General features: G+C 33.7%; 1 protein-coding gene across 3 annotated transcripts in view; it reads left to right on the top strand.

Moving 5' to 3' along the window:
• The window catches only part of DCAF6 (DDB1 and CUL4 associated factor 6), a 126522-nt gene that overhangs the window by 71506 nt on the left and 33545 nt on the right, over positions 1-21471 (top strand). For all 3 annotated transcript variants that reach the window (XM_008588228.1, XM_008588227.1, XM_008588229.1), the window contains 4 exons: positions 13832-13949; positions 19034-19146; positions 20259-20345; positions 20578-20905. In XM_008588228.1, the coding sequence (XP_008586450.1) occupies positions 13832-13949; positions 19034-19146; positions 20259-20345; positions 20578-20905 (646 nt within the window). The remainder of the gene's footprint in view (positions 1-13831; positions 13950-19033; positions 19147-20258; positions 20346-20577; positions 20906-21471) is intronic.

Genomic DNA, 21471 nt, shown 5'->3' with positions numbered 1-21471 from the left:
GGTCCGGTACGGGCGCGACACTGAGGGTTGCGATCCGTTGCCGGCCACGAAAAAAAAAAGACAAAAAGGAAAAAAAAAAAAAAGAACACAAGATAAACTTAGAAGCCACCAATCAGAAGGGAAAATAGCTTTCATTTCCACTTGTACTTTTTGAAGTAGGAGAGGTATATAATCAACCTCAAGCCTTGAGTAGAACCTTATGAGATAGGTTACTTATTTATCAATTTATTACTAGCATATCAAATACAATACAGAGAGGGATTGGTAGAGTAATACATTCTGACAAGAATGGGTATTTGAAAAGAAGGATGGAGAGAGGAAGACTATAAAAAACTAAAACGGATTATTTAGAATTGGGGCAAATAGTTTACTGTCTTGCCTCAATTCCCTGAAGTTTTCTAAATGTATTGCAGCACAATATGATAAATATTGTTAATAATGTTAAGTCATCAAGAATAACTTAAAATGATAATTACTTTTCTCTATTCAATAAAGGCAGATGATCGCCTAATAGATTTTACAAATATTTCTTTCAAAAAAAATTTTTTTTAATTAGCACTAAAGCCATAAAATTTGGTTGGTGGAAAGTTTACATATGTAGAATAACTCATTTGTCAACAGTAATGGGGAAATTAAATATTATAGTAGATCTGATGTTAACTATCTGCTTAGAGAAATATTCAGCAGCTAATTTTAAAAACAAATTAGAAAACTTCCTTTTTGCTTCTGATTTTAAATTATTCTTTGTAAACCTGAGATGACTAGTATTGCTATAGGTTTTTCTGTTCTTAAGAAAGAATCGATAAATGAATTTGAGAACTAATGGTAAATGAATTTGTGAACTAAGAAATTAAGCATGTTTTATCTTTATATATTTATTGTAGAGTTATTAACACTGAAAAATAATTTAAGGTAAAACACAATTATAACATCATATTATAATATATTGGACTACTGTTTAAAACTACTCTCTAATCAAATAATCTTTTTTGTAAGGGTATATGAATGTAAACAGTATATCACTCTCAGAGAGTATGTAGCCAGATTCATATTATGTTTAATCACATAGAATAATTTTCATAGAATTATATTGAATACTATATTCAACTTACGTTGGTACTTAATTTACATATGATTTGGAACATGAGAGATAGAAGAATCAAGGTTAACTCCCAGATTTTTGGCATTAATGCCTAGATAAATGGGGATGCCATTTGCTAAGGGTGACTTGCTTGGAAGCAGAAATCAAGAGGTTCTTTGTGTTTTGGGCCATGTAAATTATGATATGCCTTTTATTCATAATAAGTAGAAGTGTTGTATAAGAGGTCACATATTGAGTGGGCTTGGGAGAAGCTTCATTGTAAAATGTAGCTTTATAATAAGACCTCTGAGCAAAAATGCTGTAATGATGGGAAATATATCCAAGTTAATTAAATGCTGAATTTATACATGCCTTTTTGTTCAGCAGGACTACATCTTTTAAAGTCCTGGGGACTTCACATTTCAGGCTTACATTACCTAAAGATAACTTCTGCTATGAAAGTTAAGGGAGACTGCTTGTTACCTCATGGAATAACCTTCACTGGTCTTCATATCCACTTGGTCCAAATTACTATAGTCTATTCTCTACCAGTACCTAGAGTGAAGCTTTTAAAAATGTAAATAGGGTCATGTCATTCATCTGCCAGGAATTTTTTAATTGCTTCTTAGCCCTTCACAAGAATCCGAGAAAGCACACCTTGGCATACAAGTTGAACATGACCTGAGCCCTGTCTCTCTAACCTCACCTCAAGCCACTCCGCTTACAACTAAGCTCCTGCCAAACAGGGCTGCTTTCAGTTCTTCTAACATGCTAAGCTCCTTTTTCTCTCAAATCCCTTGTACATGCTCTTCCCTCTACCAGAAATACTTTTCGGTTGAGCAGCTTTTCACCCTTCCAATCCCACTTAGATATCACTTTCTCAGAAATAATATGACCTCCCAATCTGCAGTAATTCTCCCCTCTTTTTCATTCTATGTGACTTATCTTCCTTCATTGATTTGTCCAATTCATAATCATACATTTATTTAGGGGATTGTTTGTTTAATATCTGCCTTTCTTCATATTCTCTAAATGTTGTTTTCGTTCAGTATAATATATGCAGTGCCTAAAATCATATTTTATATGATGTTATATAGTAAAAAATATTGTTGAATGGGGGGTAACTGAATTAATTGTTTAAGCAGTGAGGAGCTACAGAGATTATTTCAGCTTGAGAGGAAGCATGATCAGAGTTATGTACTGGAAAGTTCATTTTGGCAGCATTACAGATGATCGATTGGAAAGAAGTAAGATGGAAAACAGCAAGAGCGTACAAGAAGTTATTGTGGTAGTCTAGGTTAGAAATGATGAGGGATCCAGTCTAAGGCAATAGTGATCGAAAATGAAAATGGACAGATTTTTAACGAACCTGATTCTGTTTTAAAAATTTGAAGAGGCAGAATTAATGGGACTTTGAGACTGATTAGTTAGAAATTAATGAAATAATGATATCTGGGTGTCTTGATAGGGTGATAAATAGTGAACCATCAACCAGGATAGAGATTTCAGGAGGAACAGCTGATGTAAGGGGAAAGAAAGTATGTGAGGCTTTTTTTTTTTTAAATGTTGAGTTTGAAATGCCCTTTGGATATCCAAATGGAGAAATCTCATGATTCTGGAAGTCCCAGAGAAGTCTGAGGTAGAGATAAAGATTAGGAATAATCAATTTATAGACAGCAGTTGAAACCATGGGAGTGGATGAGACTGTCTGAGAAAAGCAGATAAAGTGAAAAGAGGAGAGCTACACTACCAGGAGCAAGCAGAGAAAAGGATCTAGCTAAGGATACTGAAAAGGAATGATCAGAGAAATGGGTGGCCAGAAAAAATGCCATATCCAAAGCCAGGAGAAAAGAAGTTCAGGGAGGAACTGGTCAGTAATGATGTCTGACGTAATGATGTCAAGTACAAAAAGGGTAGAGAAATGTTATTTGAATCTGTTAATGTATGGGTTATTGATTGCTTTGACATTACAGGTTGAGTTATGCTGTGGTGGAGGCAGAGCCAGATAGCAGTGGTCTGAAAAGAAAGGTTTGAGCTTCATAAGCTCAATTAAGATTGAAAAGATAGAAAAGAGGTAATGTCTGTTGGGGGGACAGGGGTTGAAGTTTCAAAACTGAGCATGTGTATAGAATAAGCAAAAAGAGTCCTCGTTAAAGATGTCAGGGATAGTTGATATCCCCAATATGCTATTATTTTAAGTTTTTACCTCAAATTTTACCCCATAGAATGGAAAAAATGGAACATTTAATACATTTCTGTTCTGAATATATCTCTAATGATTGTTTAAACATATTTAAAATGTCTTTTTCATACTTTTACAGAGACACTAATACTTCTTTATTAGATATTCAGTTTTATATTTACATTACAAAATATTTATTTAACATCTTCCAGGTGCCCAGCACTTTCATATGTTTAATTTAATTTCCTATAGTTTATACATTTCTTTATCTAAGGAAGTTACTAAGAGTAAAAATAGTATTAATAAAAAATTTTAAATTTTAATGAGCTTGCTTCACGGAAGAATTTTTTTTTTCTTTGAATAATTATACATACATTATTGAGCTGGTTGATTGCAACCAGTATTTTGCTTATTTTGAATTTTTAACAAAATTACAGTCTGATAAACAAAAGTATATTTAGTCTGAACCTTCAGAGTCATAAATGCAATTGCCTGATTGTCTCAATAGTTTTTATTTTCTTTGATTAAAATACTTTAAGAAACAATATGGTAGGGAAATAAATATATAGAATGTACATTATTTTTTAATCCTGTCCTGTTGTAAAATACTTTTCAATATTGTCCAAATTTAGGGTTGTGTGCAAATCCTAAAAAGGTGGCCTTTTTTCTGTGCTAATTATGGACAAAGTGAAACTATTTGAATAAAAGCACAGTGGTATGTGTTGTGCATTTTTTTTAGTTTGAACAATATGTTTTAGTGAGTAGTTTTGTTTGGTTTTTTTTACTTATATTTCTGTGCTATGCCTATTGTACTCTAAAGGGAAAAACCCTTTTCTGACATATATTTTTCTTGCCTGTTTATATTATTAAAACTTAAAATTTTTTCCTCTTAAAAATATTTAGGACAGTAATTACCCTCTTACTTTATAAAGAAAATAAACAAAAAAAGAATCTATGATTGTTCTTTTGAAAAAATTAATTTTTGAGAGGCATAAGAAAATAATTTTGAGTTTTAAATTTTGGCCATAATTGAAGCAAGTTACTTTATATTTATTATACTGATAATCATTAAGTGGAAGTTGATAATGCTGTTAAGTTTAAAAATTTACACCTGTAGACAGTCATGCATCTGTCAGGCACTCATTTTCTATCCTGGATTTACAGAAATATAAATACTAATTTGTAGGCTTTAGAAATATAAATGTTAACTATCGCTATATGTCATTTTATGTAAGCATACTTCCTTTGGTATTTATAAAACGTTCATCTATAGGAGATTTGTAGATAATCAGAAACCAATGAAACAGATTTTACTAATTCTACTAGTGTAGATTGCAAAGTGGAAAAATTGGACCTGTCATGCATTAAATATATTATTTCCTTAAGATGATATACTGCCATCAAAATGAAGTTTCATTTTAGTAATATGTTAATAATATTACATCAAGTGATATTTTAGATAGCCATTAAGTGTACACTGACAATTCTTTTTTTTTTTTTTTTCCGTCCTTTTTGAGACCACGCACCTCGCTCAGCCAGTGAGCACTGTGAGCGCACCGGTCATCCCTATATAGGATCCGAGCCCACGGCGGGAATGCTGCTGCGCTCCCAGCGCTGCACTCTCCCAAGTGTGCCACAGGCTCAGCCCAGTACACTGACAATTCTGATTTTTATTAAATAAATATCTAATGAGTGAAGCCTGCTGTATTAATGGGAAATATAAATTTAATGTTCACCACACTAGAATACATGTGTAAATACTATATTTTATTTTATTTTTTAATCAGAGTTTTAATATATGTATTTATGGGGTACAGAGTTGAATATTAATATCTGTGTACAATACATAATGATCAAACCAGGATAATTAGTATATTCATCTTTGCAAAAAGTAAACTTAATCAGTAGATCTCTAACTTCCCTCCCCCTCTCCCTTTCCCACTTCTAATAACCAATCACAGTTCTATTCTCTCATTTTGAAAGTTCAATATAAACACTGTATTTTAAATTATAGTGAAAAAATAAGTTAGTGAAATCAGACTTCATTCCAGATTCTTTGTATTCCTTAGAACTAGTTATCACTTAGTTACTTGGAAAGAAATAACTGATTTCCCCCCATCCCCAACTAGTAGGTCTAGATTCTTCCAATGAGTGATATATTTGATCTTGGAGGTTAAATCCTATTTAATTTTTGTTGCATATCCTCACTTGTTCTACTCTCCTGTTAATCAAATCTATATCTGAGCCTCCAGCTAAATTGTTTTTTAACTTAGAATTGTGTATGGTAAAAATTACTGACATCTATTGAGTTTCTTTGTGACTGGCACTGTGTTAAGAATTTCACATGCATCACCTCATTTGCATTGGTAACTTACTTAGGTGAATACTATTATTCTTATTTTACAGATGAAGAAACTTTAAGAGATACGTAAAGACAAGTGAAATAAGTGGTAGAGCCATATTTGTATGTTTACTTTATTCAACTGATTTAAATGCCTACCAACCTTGTAGCAAGTACTGGGCTAGACACTAGTATGCATGAATGAATAAAGCTGAATGCTGTCTGTTCTTGGAGCATTGAGTTGATTAACAGTAATAGTAGCAGCAACAACAACATAGATACTTAATATCTTATTTTCTTTGTACCAGACATTGCTTTGAGCAATTTTTATATGTTAATTTACTTAATCCTCACCACATCTTTATGCAGTAGGTACTATTATTATTCCCATTTTCCAGATGAGGAAACTGAGGCAAAGAGAGGTTAAGAAATATGTCTAAGGTCATACACAGCTAGTAAGTATTAGAAATGTGATTCAGACCCCAGCAGCAAGGCTTTGGCATCTGTGATCATAACCTCTTTGCTTTGCCTCTTCTAACGGTAAAGACAGATGGAGAACTACTTAATGTAAGTGTGATGAGTGTTATAAAAGGGGAAATAACAGGGTAAAATGGGAAACATAAAAGAGTGAGCCTTCGTCTCCTTGGACAGGGGGCCAAATAAGGCATCCCTGAGGATGAGACATACAATGACATCTGAAAGATGAGTCTGAATAAGTTAGGTGAAAGAGAGTGAGTAAAGGGAAGCATGAATAGTGTGTGCAGAGGCTCTGAGATACCACATTAGAATTGCTGGAAGACTCCCACTGTGGCTGGGCAGCACCATGGCTTCAAGGGCCCAGATTGAGAAGTACCTTTTGGACATTTTACGGTTTGGGATTTTAAGGACAGAGGGAAGCTAATGAAGGGTTTAAAATAGGGAGTATGGCCTGATGTTCTGTATAGAGTGTGGAGAATTGATTAGAGACTAAATCACTTAGGAAGTTCTCCTGGTAATAGAGATGTTGACCTGGTGATAAAAGGAGAGATGTGAAGAGATTCAAGAAACCATAAAGATGTAGATTAAATGGACAAAGGGTTGAGGAGGAGTCCGAAGTATAAGATGCAATATAACTCCAGAATTTCTATATGGAGACAGTTCAATAATGGCAATCTGATTGGAGGAGACAAGGCCAGGGTATGTGTCTTAAGTCTTCCTTCATATAGCAAATACACTATTTTAAATTAGAGAATACATTTACTTGTGATGCTTTGTGGGAGGTACTGATAGAGATTAGCAGGTGACTTTTCCAGTCACTACAAGAGTAACTCTCCTGTTTTGATTGAGCACAATTAAGTTGGTGGTTAATTCCTTAAATAGATAAACCTGGAAAAGGAATAAGGTATGGGAGGGGAAGTGTAGAGAGAGATGGAGATCATGAACATGGTTTTGAATATATTGAATTTGAGTTGCCTGTGTGAGACACCCAAGTGGAAAGTTAGCTGTGTTTATATGGAGCTCAGAAAAAATATCAGAGCCTAAGAAGTAGATTTGGGGATTTTCTGAATGTAGATGGTAATTGAAGCCATGAAAGTAGATGAAACCAACTAGGATGAGAGTAAAAAGTAGAGAAGGAAGTAGAAGATCTAGAACATCTCAAGAAAATTCAGAAAAAAAAAAAAAAAGATCTTATGAGAGGAGAACTGGTAGAGGAGACTGAAAAGGAGGATTTGGAGAGGTGTAAGGCAAAGTAAACATTGTGATGTCTTGTGATCAAGAGAAGAGAAATTTTCAAATGAGAGAGTTGTCTACTTGAGTGCTGTTGAGAGATCAACTAAATTGGTTCTAAAAAATTCTCCACTAATTTAATGAACATGGAGTTGATTGATCTCATTAGTAGAGCAATTTCACTGGAGTGATAGAGGCTGAGGCCAGATTTTAGAGTAGGAGATGAAGAAATGGAAATGAGAAGAAAAGCATTCCAAAACAGTAACCAGGAAGGACAGTAACTGGAGTGCAAATTGGTTAAAGGGAGTGTTCTTCTAAGCTAGGCTCATTTGTTTATTTTCATCTGGAATTCACATTTCAACATATGAATTTATTTACTTGATCATAGTGTATATATGACAGATGAGTTTGATTTTTTTGTTTTTAAAGGAGAATATACCTCAGGAAACAATTATGAAAAGAGACACTGGAGGAAGATTTTGGCAGGGCTTATGTGCCACATGGGGTGGGCATCTTTACTGATTTTCTTCCTATACTGTTCTCCCTCAAGAATGAAAGTGAAATTAGAATAGGAAACTTTTATGAATAGAGGGATATAAGACTAATAATAGTTCTGAAATAGAGGAAAAAGAGGCCTAGGTAGCAAAGGTAAAATACTACATTTCAACCCATAAATTCTAAATATCGGTGAGAATGTGGAAACACGTAGTCTGAATCCATATGTGTCCCAGCCCCATCTTTTTTCTTTTTTTTTTTTTTCCTTTTTGTCTTTTTTCGTGACCGGCAACGGATCTTTTTTCAAGACCTAACACAGAAATGTAAATTGAACTTAAAGATGGGGCTGGGGCCGGCCCGGTGGCGCACTGCTACAGTGCGCCGCTTGGGAGTGCGGCAGTAAGATATCCAGTTCTCCTTCCAATCACTGGTAGAAGGAAGCATATTCTTTCTTGTCAAATTTTCTTTGGGCTATCAAAACTTATCTCACCCCCCCTTACAATAATTTTAACCCAAAACCTTTTTTCAAGACCTAACACAGAAATGTAAATTGAACTTAAAGATGGGGCTGGGGCCGGCCCGGTGGCGCACTGCTACAGTGCGCCGCTTGGGAGTGCGGCAGTGCTCCCGCCGAGGGTTCGGATCCCACATACAGACCGGCCGCTCACTGGCTGAGCGAGGTGCGGGTGCAACACCGAGGGTTGTGATCCCGTTGCCGGTCCCGGTCCGGTACGGGCGCGACACTGAGGGTTGTAAGATATCCAGTTCTCCTTCCAATCACTGGTAGAAGGAAGCATATTCTGCCGCACTCCCAAGCGGCGCACTGTAGCAGTGCGCCACCGGGCCGGCCCCAGCCCCATCTTTAAGTTCAATTTACATTTCTGTGTTAGGTCTTGAAAAAAGTTTTTGGGTTAAAATTATTGTAATTGACAAAGAGATAAGTTTTGATAGCCCAAAGAAAATTTGACAAGAATATTAACATATATCCAAAAGATTATAATATAGAAGAGATTTCCTAATAAATATTAGTGCTAAAATTGCACTTTGTTTGGTTTGGCTTTCCTAAAGTAGTTCTATATTCATAAAACTAGATCTGCACTAGTGCGAGCACTCACTTTTAGAATCAGATGCCTTGCCTTGCAGTTACCTGTATGGTAGAGGGGTGTTCTCTGTTAAGAATCTACTCCTAGAAGCAGCATCTCCACTTTGAATCAGAATATGCTTCCTTCTACCAGTGATTGGAAGGAGAACTGGATATCTTACAATCTGGAATCTGCAAAAAAGTTACAGATTTCTTAACCTATGAAAATGATAAGTTTTGCATTGGTTTAGAAGCTATACTTGAGAAATTTGCCTTTACTTCTATATAAGTCAAGTAAGTTGGGGTGTAAAATTTGGGGAGGTAGTTGAACTTTTTCACTGATATGTCTACATTTTTTCAGAGGATTTCCCTATTTTAGATTTGATTTTTAAAAATATTTTGTATAAGAGAATAAGGAATATTAATTATATAGTAGAACATTATTATATAATAGAAAATTCCTTAGGTAAAGAATATATTATTTTTATATGTTCAATAGGTTATCTAATCTACTATAGTTGATTATTGTATGATTGGACAATTATAATAGTGACCCAGCAAGAGAGAAAACTGTTGGGCATAGTGGTTCTAAACAAATTATTGTTGCCATATCCTAGTTAATTATCTTCATTTTGAAGACTTTGAATTTACTCATAGGGTAGATCTTCAGGGGTATCCTAGCTAGAAATCTGAACATCCGCATCAATATTTAGATATTTAGGTCATATCAGTATTTAGATCAATATTTAAATATACAAAACTAGTTACCAAGATAGCATATTTTGTATTACTCTAATCACAATTTTTTGGTATGTTTTTTAGAACTACTAATGATTATAATTTCATAGTGGAAATGCACAGATTAAATTACTTGAAAAGGACGTATTACAAAAAATAACTTATTCTTATGTCAGAGACTTGGAAGATACCTAATTAAATATGAATATAGTTCAAAAGTTGCTTTCAAATTATATTTCAGCCCATTCTGAAATTTTTTCCTGAGCCAAATCACTAGTCTGAAAAGGGTCTAGTACTATTTCTGGAAAGAATCTTTTAAATTTGGTTTCCTGAATCTCATGGTATGGACTTTTTCACTTCTAACCCCCCAAATAAAGTCCTTTGCAATATATTGCCTTGATTTTTATGTAGTTTTTGCTGTGATTCTGAAGCATGTGTTTTAAATAAGCAATAGTTAGCCTTGATAGAGACCACACTAAACAGTATCAATTTTTTTTAATAATTATAATTACTAAGCAATATAGAATGGCCATGTAAAACCTTAGCAGTGCTGAATAAGTTGAATAACCCCACTACGTTGCACATGTGCTGAGTGCACCACAAAATATTCTCCTACAATGTTTTTAGAGGGAGAAGCAACAGTTCAATCTCCAAATGCCCTAGAAGAAGATACAATATAGTCTTCCAGTACTCTGATGCCAAAGTGACAATTTTGGCTGTCAGAAGTTTTATCAGTTATATTAATGTTGATATGAATTGAGGAATAACACCACCAAGATTTGATATTTCTTAATTAAAATAGTTACTTATTTAAGCAATCTTATTTTCTTCCTTGTGTTCAGATTAGTTCCAATATAGTATAGTAAGTAGGAATTTCATATAAAAGGAAACCTGTGTAATTAGAGGAAAAAATCCAACTTATTATCATCAGTTTCATCGTCTGTAAAATCGAGATGATAGTACCTGCTACAAAGATTATTAAGAGCAGTAACACTAACACACATATCTTGGTACACAGTAATGCTCAATAAATTGCAGTTATTATTATAATGGTGCTTTCTACATAAAGCCATTGTGTGTTTAGGTGAAGTTCTAAACTCTAAATCTTTTAAGTAAAAATCTACTTGTTAAGCAAGATATTTTAATAATATGTGTCTGTATTATGTAAGACTTTGAATGTGTTTGCTGAACCAACTTTAAAACATACAGCAAGTTTAAATTTAAATGGTTACAATTTTTTTTTTCAAATAAAGTTAAAATATTGAATTTTTTCATCTTTAAAGTAGATTTTTCATAAACATTTGTAGCTTAAACTGTGCATTTTGTCACAAATAAATGGTGAATGCATTTATTAGTAGCCCGGGGGTTTACAATCCTAAGAAAAATTCAAACTGATAAGTTGTATGTGATCAAGAAGAGGAGAATTAAACTAGGAAAAGTAGAATGGAATAAAGCCTAGGAAATGAATTCTAAATCTCAGATATATACTTCCGTTAATACTGCAGTTGAAGAAACCAGGTTCTGCATTCTGTATTGTTTCTGCCAGAGACACTATGAGCAGGCTACAAGGAAATAACTAGACTGAGGGGTCTGAAATGGTTGTAACTAACAGAAGAGTCTGTTATAGCAATGGGCCAATATTACATAAGACTAATGCACTCATTGACAACTGAAGTTAACAAATTCTATCAACTATTATCATTTTATTATTAAATGAATACTACCATATTTTACATGATTTACAATATGTAGATTATATTCCCAAGAGATTAAATAAGAACTGTGTAGTAGATATCTTAGAAAGAAAGTTTCAGTTGTCATTGATCATCTTCTTAAGTAAAATGTTTTCTGCTCTGTTCGACCTCTTAACAGATCTTTACTATATTCCTGTAGTTATAGCATGTAAATATCTATAACTGTCTCTTTAATTTTTCTCAAAAGGAAAGTTTTGATATGGCATTTAAATTCCACAAAGCTTCTTACAACGTATGCTTCTAACCAAGATAGGTCTAAGAAATTCAAATCCTGCATTTCTCTCACACCTACTTTTGTTTTCTATTTCTTCTTTACCTTAAAAGAAAAATAAATAGCAAACCACTTTATAAAATGTTGTGAGAGGTAATGAAAGAACTAGCCCCAACTCTACCTCTCAGTTTCCATGATCATCCAGTCTTTAGCATCTGTACCCACCAATTCCAGAAGCCTAAAGATGACAGTGACTTCAGCAGCAGTGGAACAAAAATCCAGTAACATAACTAAAGAATAAGGGAAAACTATATGTGGACAAATGGCTAGCAAACAGCAGATTTTTCAAAGATGGTCAAGAGTAGGACAGATGTTTTAAAAGTTTCATTATAATAATTTTATATAAGTTAAAGATCTGTTAAGTCAGTTATTTTACCACAATGTCATTTGGTAAAATACCTCCTCTAAAAAACTGAATGTAATACTGAACATTTGAAAGTTGAAATGGGTTATTAATTTTTCTCCAGCCGCTGTTTATATCAAGGACAAAGTCATGACAAAAATAGGACAGAAACGAAGTGATTATTACCATTTCAGATGCCAACTTTATAATTAACACTATTATTTTCAAATGGCAATTAATTGTATAGGACAGGATTTCTCCTGAGTTAGGAGTTAAAACGTAAGAGTCGATACTCACGAGTTTTATCAGCTTGACTCCTCATCTCTTGGAGAATATGTTTTCGTTTCTAATGCAGCTCTGTATTTGAAGTTTTGTTAATTGTCCTCTCACAGGATAAAAGCTAGAGCAGAGGTTCTGTGAGATTTCTTTTAATAAGTGCTCCAACCTCTTCAAAAGGAATGTAAAAGATACGTCCTTCATTGCAATTAAAGTGGACCTAATAATCAAAAAGCCTGAGTAATTTTGGTTTTATTAAGTTATAATTTGTTTTTTTCGTTATTTTTTAAGAGAGAAAGCTTATTTATTATATCAGTCCTTGAACTGGTATCAAGAAAATGATTATATCACAGAAGAGTTCTTTCTGCAAGCAAATGTCACATATTTGATTATGTCTCTATTTGTGTTCCCCATTATTTTAATGTCTCCCCAAACTGTTATTTATTATAAAAGGAAAAATTTTTAAAGCCCTGTTTAATTTTGTCTGTGAATATCTGTGTACTCTTTCTTGGTGGAGGGTGGCTTTGAAGAGTCTATGTCAATTTCTGTAGAGTTTCTTGATTTTATTTGCCATTTTAAAAAGATATATATATATATTAAGATAGATATATATCATGGACATCTCCTATAGACTCTTAAGGTGAAATGGACTTTTCCATAATTAGGAAACAAATGCCTTGGGCCGGCCTGGTGGCGCACTGGATAGTGCACTGTCTGGGAGTGCGGCGGCACTGTCTGGGAGTGCGGCGGCACTCCCGCCGAGGGTTTGGATCCCATGTGGAGACCGGTTCCCGCTCACTGGCTGAGCGCGGAGCGGGCGCAACACCGAGGGTTGCGATCCCGTTGCCGGTCCCCGGTACGGGCGCGACACCCCAGGTTGCGATCCCGTTACTAGTCAGTAAAAAAGACAAAAAGGAAAAAAAAAAGAAACAAATGCCTTGCAAGATTAGTCAAGAGAAGCTGTTCATATCACAATATATGATCTTATAAGAAAGACAGTTTTAGAAAATGTCAAAGCACAACAACCCCCCACGCCCCCATAGAGTATACAGGCTATGATACCTCTCTAGATTATGAATCTGTGAATTTGAAAGAACAAATAATTTGATAGCATTTAATTGTAGCAGAGTTTTTGCTGAACAACTTCTTATGGAGCCCTTGAATCTTATGTCTCAATGTTTCTGAAGGAGCCAATGTTATTCTTGATACTCTAGTAACTGAATAATATCATGAGCATTCTGTTAAATAAGGGTACCAGTTTATAACATATGTCATTGCATGTTAATATTGTTTGGTTCCGTAATGACTCAATATGGTTCTCAATGTGTGTGATTTCCAACTGAATCAAAGGGAGTCATGCACACAAAGCTAGAATTTGATATGTGCTACTCTGAAATACAGTGTTCCTATAATGCTTGCCTTCAAACTTTAAATGAGAACCATGATAGATGTGAAAAAGAATATGACAAGGACAACCTAATTTAAGTTTTATAAATTTTAGGAAATGTCATCTTTTTACTGGTTTCAGAGATGTTTTCAAATGTTTTAAACACAATTTTCAGATAACAATAATGAAAAGCTGAGCCCCAAACCAGGGACAGGTGAACCAGTTTTAAGTTTGCACTACAGCACAGAAGGAACAACTACAAGCACAATAAAACTGAACTTTACAGATGAATGGTAAGTTAATATTTTTGTAAAGATGTTCTTAGCCGTTTCGTAGGATTGTATTAGATGTTCATTTTTAACACTTCATCATCTTTATGTTTTGTTTTGATATAATGCATTGACTCTCAAACTTTAGTGTGCTTCAGAATCACTTGGACAACTTGTTAAAATACAGACTATTGACCCCACTCTCAGAATTAGGTTTGGGTGGGGTCTGAGAATTTGCATTTCTAAAAACTTTCCAGATGATGCTGATGTTGCTCATTCTCAGATATTTCTTATGATAGAAAATGTAAAAGATGGTAATAATAAGTCACCTATCGACATTAGTGCAAAAATAACAAATCTAACATTTTGGAGCTTTTTGCAGTTTTGGTCCTATTTTGCAGTATAGGTATATGTATATGTATGATTTTTCTTTCGAGTTTAAGAACATAGTTTTAAATCATACTAAATACACTGTATTCTTGCCTTCCTTTGCTTGATTTAACTTTATAATAAATATCCTCACATTACTACTCAGTTTTAATAAGTATTATTTTACTAGTATATAACAGTCCATCAAGTAGATGTATCATAGTTTTAATCATTTTCCTTTAACTGGACTGTGAATTTGTTTACCAATTACTACTCAGTTTTAATAAGTATTATTTTACTAGTATATAACAGTCCATCAAGTAGATGTGTCATAGTTTTAATCATTTTCCTTTAACTGGACTGTGAATTTGTTTACCATTTTTTTACCAGATGAGGCTTTAATGACTAGCTTTGTTACAAAGCTTTTTCCTGCTTTCAAGATTATTTGTTTGAGATATATTTCGAGAAATGAACTATATCTACACAAAAAGTTAATTTTCAAAAGGATCTTGTCTTATTACATTTTTACCAGAAGCATAACATTTTACTGTCTCCAGGCCAATGTTCAATATATTCATTTATTTTTACCTTATATATTTGATCTTAAAATAATTTAAATTTTTATTTGATTAAGGTTGAGCTTTTTCTTTAGTAGTTATATAGTTATAAATGTCTTTAAATGGACATTTGTGATTATATTATTGCTCATTAATCTAGTTGACTTTTACATTTTTTAACAATCAAGTTTTTCATATTCTTTCCCACTGTCTCATGTCCTTGTTTGAGACAGCATCAAAATTTTTAATTTAAAATTTTTAATAGTAATATATTAATGTTAATTACTATATTGGCAATATATTTCTTTTTTTTTTTTTCCTTTTTGTCTTTTTTTGTGACTGGCAACGGATCGCAACCCTCAGTGTCGCGCCCGTACCAGAACGGGATCGCAACCCTCGGCGTTGCGCCCGCACCTCACTCAGCCAGTGAGCGGCCGGTCTGTATGTGGGATCCGAACCCTCGGCAGGAGCACCGCCGCGCTCCCAAGCGGCGCACTGTAGCAGTGCGCCACCGGGCCGGCCCGGCAATATATTTCTTAATATATAATATATTAATTAACATATTAATACAATTAAATATTGGTTAATGTGTTATATTGTTTTCTAATGTATTAATTATTTATAATTAATATAGTATATTAATATATTTTAAATATATATTAATATATGATTATATGTTGTCTGTTTATATATAAATAATATAACATATATTATATATTATTTATTAATATATAATTAATTATATGTTGATACATGATAATATTAATTGTATTTATTCAAATTCACTCGTTTCCATTGTATTTATGTGTATATGTATTATATATTAAAATCTTTGATTAAGTAGGATTTTAAAATATTATTGAATACCTTCTTTGTTCCAGGGACTATTCTAGACATTGGAAATATATCAGTGAAAAAAAATTCCTGCCCTATTGGAGCTTACATTCTAGGTGGAGGAGACAGACAATAAACATAATAAATTAGTGTACTGTATAGTATTTTAGAAGGTACTAAGTACTCTGGAAGAAAATAGAGCAGATAAAGTTGATTGGGAAACCTAGGCAAGGAATAGGCATCATTGAGAAGTTGACATTTGGGCAAAAACTCAAAGGGTGAGAAGGAGTGAGCCATGCATATGTCTGGGGGAAGAACATTCTAGGCAGAAACAAATCCAGTATTCAGTATTCAGACTGAAGCAGAAACAGACTTATTATGTTCAAGGATCTTTAAGAAGACTGGAGTAGCTGGAGTGAAGTGACAAAAGGAGAGAGAGTAGTAACAGATGAGATCAGCCAGGAATGTGAGGAGGGTATTTAAAAGAATAAGTGATATTTTTGGTTTCTGTGTTGAGAATATGCCATAGGTAGAAGCCAGGAGACCAGTTAAAAGACTATGGCAGTAAGCAAGGTGAGAGCTAGTGGTGACTTAGACCAGGATGGCAGCAGTAGAGGTGGTAAAAAGTGATTGGATTCTACCTATGTATTTGAAGGTACACAGTAGGATTTCTTTATGAGCCCTAGCATTGACCTTAACATTTTAACATCATGATATCTGTGGTCCTTTTTTGTAATACGTAATTGAAGATAACAGAAGGTTGTCATACTTATATTTTATGTTTTTCTATTCTCGTATTTCTGTACAGAAGAACTGACTTGTTATAAAGAATACCATCTGAACATTTTTTAGAAAAAAATCATTAGCCTCATTCTTTTGAGTGCTACTTTTCCTTCTCTAAAAACTGACCATGAATTATATTTTCTCATTCATCAGTTTCTTATTTCTTTGTGAGAAAAGTAATAAGCATTCTTTCTGATTATGAAAGTATTTGATACTTGTTTAAAAAAAAAAAAAAAACACACAAAAACCAGAACATTCAAAAAAGTATGCAGTCTTTTTCACCTATGCCAGTATGGTGTCTTGCTTTTATTTTAGTTTCTTTGGTGACAGATGATGCAGTAGAACACACTATGAGCTTGGACTCTGAACTTGGCAATCTGTTGAACTTTTCTAAATCTCAGTTTTCTGACTTGAAAGTGGGTACATTTAATAGAACCTACTTCAAAGGTTTATTGTGAGCATTTAATGAGATCATGTATAGAAAGTACATAGGACTTAGTACATTGACTAGCACATGATAGGCCCTAAATAATTGTTAGCTACAATTACCATCTTTTGTAAAATTGCCTTTTAAATACTTTTCCCCCTTTTCTATTGTGGTATTTATATTATTAATTTATTAGAGCTATTTATTTGTTATAGAATTAAGTGAGGGTAATATCTTTTGTCTTTAATTTGTTGTGTGTATTTTTCCCAGTTTGGTGTTTGTTTTTTTAGTTTAACATGGGGGTAATATCTTTTGTCTTTAATTTGTTGTGTGTATTTTTCCCAGTTTGGTGTTTGTTTTTTAGTTTAACATGGTGGTTTTGCTTTATGGTTTCTGCCTTTGATTGAGGCCTCATGTTTAGAAAAGCGTTGTCCTTCCCACAATTAGAGGGAAAGTTTCTTCTTATTTTCCTCTTATATTTTCTATAATTTTATATAAAAAATACATATTTATTCCTTCTAAAATTTGTTTTCCCCTACAGTATGATGTAGAAATGTAGCTTTAGTTTTTCCACATGGCTATTCCTTTGTCTCAGTACCATTCATTGAACAGTCTTTTCATTTCTCTGTGATTTAAAATGCCATATTAACAAATGCTAAATATATTTACTTGGTTACTGTGTCTTTTCAACTAATGGCTTTCTGTTTTTACATCAGTTTCATAATATTTTAATTATTGTAACTGCTATACACTGAGCAATTTTTTATGCCTGTATCATATCCTTCTCATGGGGGTGGGGGAGGAAGGTTTTTATATAACATTGGCTTCTTTTTTCCAAAATGGCTATATATGTCTTTCTGGTTAAAAACAAATACATGTCCATTGCCAAGAAACAAAATTCCTTATAAAAAATTCACCTGCAGTAATCCTACTGAGATGACATTTCACACTGGAACATAGTCCTCCAGACATTTTTCTCTGCATATGTACTTATATAGATACGCAGGGGCCCTTCAAAAAGTTCATGGAAAGATTTGTATTATCTTTTAATTCTATTTTTGCTGAACTTTTTGACGTATCCTAGTACAGTCTTATTTAAAATAATATACATATATGCTCTTTAAAAAAATAATCAAATTTACTCCTGCAATTAGCCTGAAAGGGTTTTTGTAAAGACTTGGCAAAAGACCATGATAATTTCCATTGTTTACTGAGTCACTGCTGTTTCTCTATAATTAACATTTTTTAAGTTATTGTAACTCTTGTTTCTTTTTCTTGTTCACATTCTAAATTTAAGGAATTTTTGCATTTCTTCAAAAAGTTCATGGAAAGATTTGAATTATTTTGTAATTCTATTTTTTTCCACAAACTTTTAGAAGTACTCTCATGTGAATTTAATTTTAATCTTAGTCAGATTGTTATACGTTTTCCTCTTTCCCACTCAGTTCTCTCCTTTCACATATGCCATGATTTGTCATAGAATACTCTTCGAAGTTTATCTAAATTGACATAGTATTCTGCTATAGCCAAAATGTTAACAGAACTATGGGTCATCATCAGGTGGGTATTAAAACTAAAACAAAAAACATTTCCCTGTCTTTTTGCAAAACTATGATGATCAGTCACCTGCCATATTTAAACAACAAACCAGAGCTGGAAGTGATCCACAGGGGCCCATTCAAAAGATCAAAGAAATGGCCATGGTCCTGTTCGTATATCTGTTTAAAAATACCCTGGAACGACAAAGTCAAAAAGGGCATATGATCAAAGTCTGTTAAAACTATTAATTATTTGGATATGGCAAAGCATCTGTAGTGAGGATAAGGAAGGAGACAATTAATGTAATTGACTTAAAATTCAATAGAGAGACATGTAGAAATACATACTAGGCAATAGAAGCATCAAAACGTAATGAAGTGGTCCATTTGTATTTTTACATCTTTTTGTAAAGTGCCTTAGAGTAGTCAATCTTGATTTTTTAAAATTATGTTTGCAAGTACTATTAAAATAATAAATTCTATATGTTATTTGTATTCTGGATTTTTTATCTACTTCTCTAGTTGTAAAATATAAAAATATCCTAAAAGTTCATATTTGTTTACTTTTTGGTGGAACCACTTTTCTTATTTTGATGATAGGAGCAGTACAGCTTCAAGTTCTAGAGGAAATGGGAGCCACTGCAAATCTGAGTGTCAGGAGGAATCATTGGTCCCACAGAACTCAATGCAGCCAGCAGAAGATAGTGAAACAAGTAAGGTGTTATTTTGCTTTTGTACTTTTAAAACCCCAACGTTGGATGTCCACCTATTTTTCTATTCCCTCCGATGCTACATTTTTGTTTCTTATTTTTAATAAATTACTTTTGCTTCTGTAGTCTAGCTATTATATTGATAAATAGCAGGTGCAAAAGGTAGGGGCCTTAAGTAGTTAAGATAGGGGGACACAGTAAAGTACAATCCCGTCTATGGACACAATGACCAGAATAGTTGTTCATCATTACTGTAAATATGTGAGATGTAAATGTTAGTGTGAGTTGTCTTTGCAATTTTTATACATAGCATCAAAACCCACAGTACCTCTCTTGATTGTTTCAGAGTATAAGTAGTTTATGAAGGAAAAAAAAGCATAACATCTAAAACAGGTTATGAGTGGATCTCTTTCATAAAGGAAGTGCCCTTTTTACATAACCATTATATGAAATTTAGTGTCTAGCATAGAAACTGGAACATAGTAAATGTTCAATAAATGCTTTACAAATGAAGGAACAAATGAATACTATTTCTTATTCAATGTATAGGTATCTCAGTATAACAGAGTTTAGAATTAAATATGTGTAAGTCTAGTAAGCAAATGTCCAATTAGGAGCAAAAAGACTGATCCTTGATGGGTCTTACAGTTAAATCCCAGAATTAAGTGTTTTCAATGGTCAAAACAAAATTTGTGGTAGGATCAACTTTACTATTCATGTTAGTTTGGATTGTACCGATTGCATGATAGAAGGACAGAAAAATACTCAGTTTTAAGTTTAGATTTTGAGAAAGTTAGGAAAAAAAGTAAGATCAAGTAATGTCAGCCATGAGGGATAATTCAAAGCAGATTCTTCACATGGAGTTCATGAAGCTCAATGCCTGGACTTTGGGAAGAGGCAGTGAGTGGTCCCATTCATCTGTGATAATGTTTGTGCAATTCTGTGTACAAATACATATTTGCATTATACTGGGGAAAGGTTTTATCAGAATGTCAAAGGTTTCAATGATTCAGAAAGGGTTAAGAATGGTTTAACCATACGAAGGCTGGAGTATTAAGTTGTTATTTATTTTTCTAAAAAAATTTGGATTTAATGATAATTTGGTTTATTTCCAGAAGCTCTCGAAAAATCACCAGAGGATGTGACAAAATATCAGGAAGGTACATCTGTAGAAAACCCAGTTCAGAATCCTGTAGATAGAGGTGAGTTGTCCTAATCTCTTTTGATGTTTGCTTCATATGGGAAAATAAAAAGCCTTGATCTATGTTAGTCTCTCCAGAGTTAGAGGCCATTTGCAAAGATATGTTGTGGAATTTTCCTCTCCTTATTGGGGAATTGGGCTTCACATTAGAAAATGTCTGTCAGCTCCTAAGTTAGGTTAAATAATTAATGTTGCCCACATGACCAACTCTTACTACTCTTATTTTCTGACAGCACAAGCAGATAACGACACAGCTGAGCCATTGGATTCCAATTCAGGAGAAAGGCATGACCTCAATCTTGATAGCCCTTGTGGGGTTCCAGAAGAATTCACTTTGTCTGAAAAAGATAAGGAACCAGAAACTTCAGATCATACTAGCACTGAGAGTGCTGCCAATCAAAATAACACCAATCCTGAGCCTCAGTCCCAAACAGAAGCCATTGGGCCTTCAGCTCATGAGGAAACATCAGCCAGGGATTCTGGTCTCCAGGATACAGATGACAGTGATGATGACCCCATCCTGATCCCAGGTGCAAGGTATCGAGCAGGACCTGGCGATAGGTTGGTAAATTTTTAATTAACATGAACTGTAAAAATATGTATTTCTCAAGGGTTTGTTTAAAGTCTCATAAGGAAGTCTCTCCATTTCTGACAGTTCCTTCCTCTAAAGGTGTCTCAGTCATGTAAATCCACAGAATTTTTTAAACTGTAAATGATTTCACATATTACATTGTTTGAGCATTAAGAGGGAAATAAAATGTCTTCATTGCTCTGTATCTCTAATACTAAGACTTGCTCTTCAACTTACAGATCAAGAGAAAGGAATGTAAAGAATGACCAACAGGTTATTTATGAAGTCATGTTTGTATTTAGCCATCAGATTTCCCTGTACATATCTTAGACTTTATCAGTTTTGTTTTTGTTTTAATGTTAATTTTTTCTGCTTTTCTATCCACCCTGGACAGAGGTCGTATGATAGTAGTTCTCTCTTTTTTTTTTTTTTCCCTTTTTGTCTTTTTTTACTGACTGGTAACGGGATCACAACCCTCAGTGTCGCGCCCGTACCGGGGACCGGCAACGAGATTGCAACCCTCGGTGTCGCGCCCTCACCGCGCTCAGCCAGTGAG

Source organism: Galeopterus variegatus, unplaced genomic scaffold, assembly GCF_000696425.1.
Source record: "Galeopterus variegatus unplaced genomic scaffold, G_variegatus-3.0.2 Scaffold4729, whole genome shotgun sequence".
Taxonomy (NCBI): Eukaryota; Metazoa; Chordata; class Mammalia; order Dermoptera; family Cynocephalidae; genus Galeopterus; species Galeopterus variegatus.
Note: the sequence above shows the minus strand (reverse complement) of the source record. Positions and strands in the feature narration are given on the sequence as shown.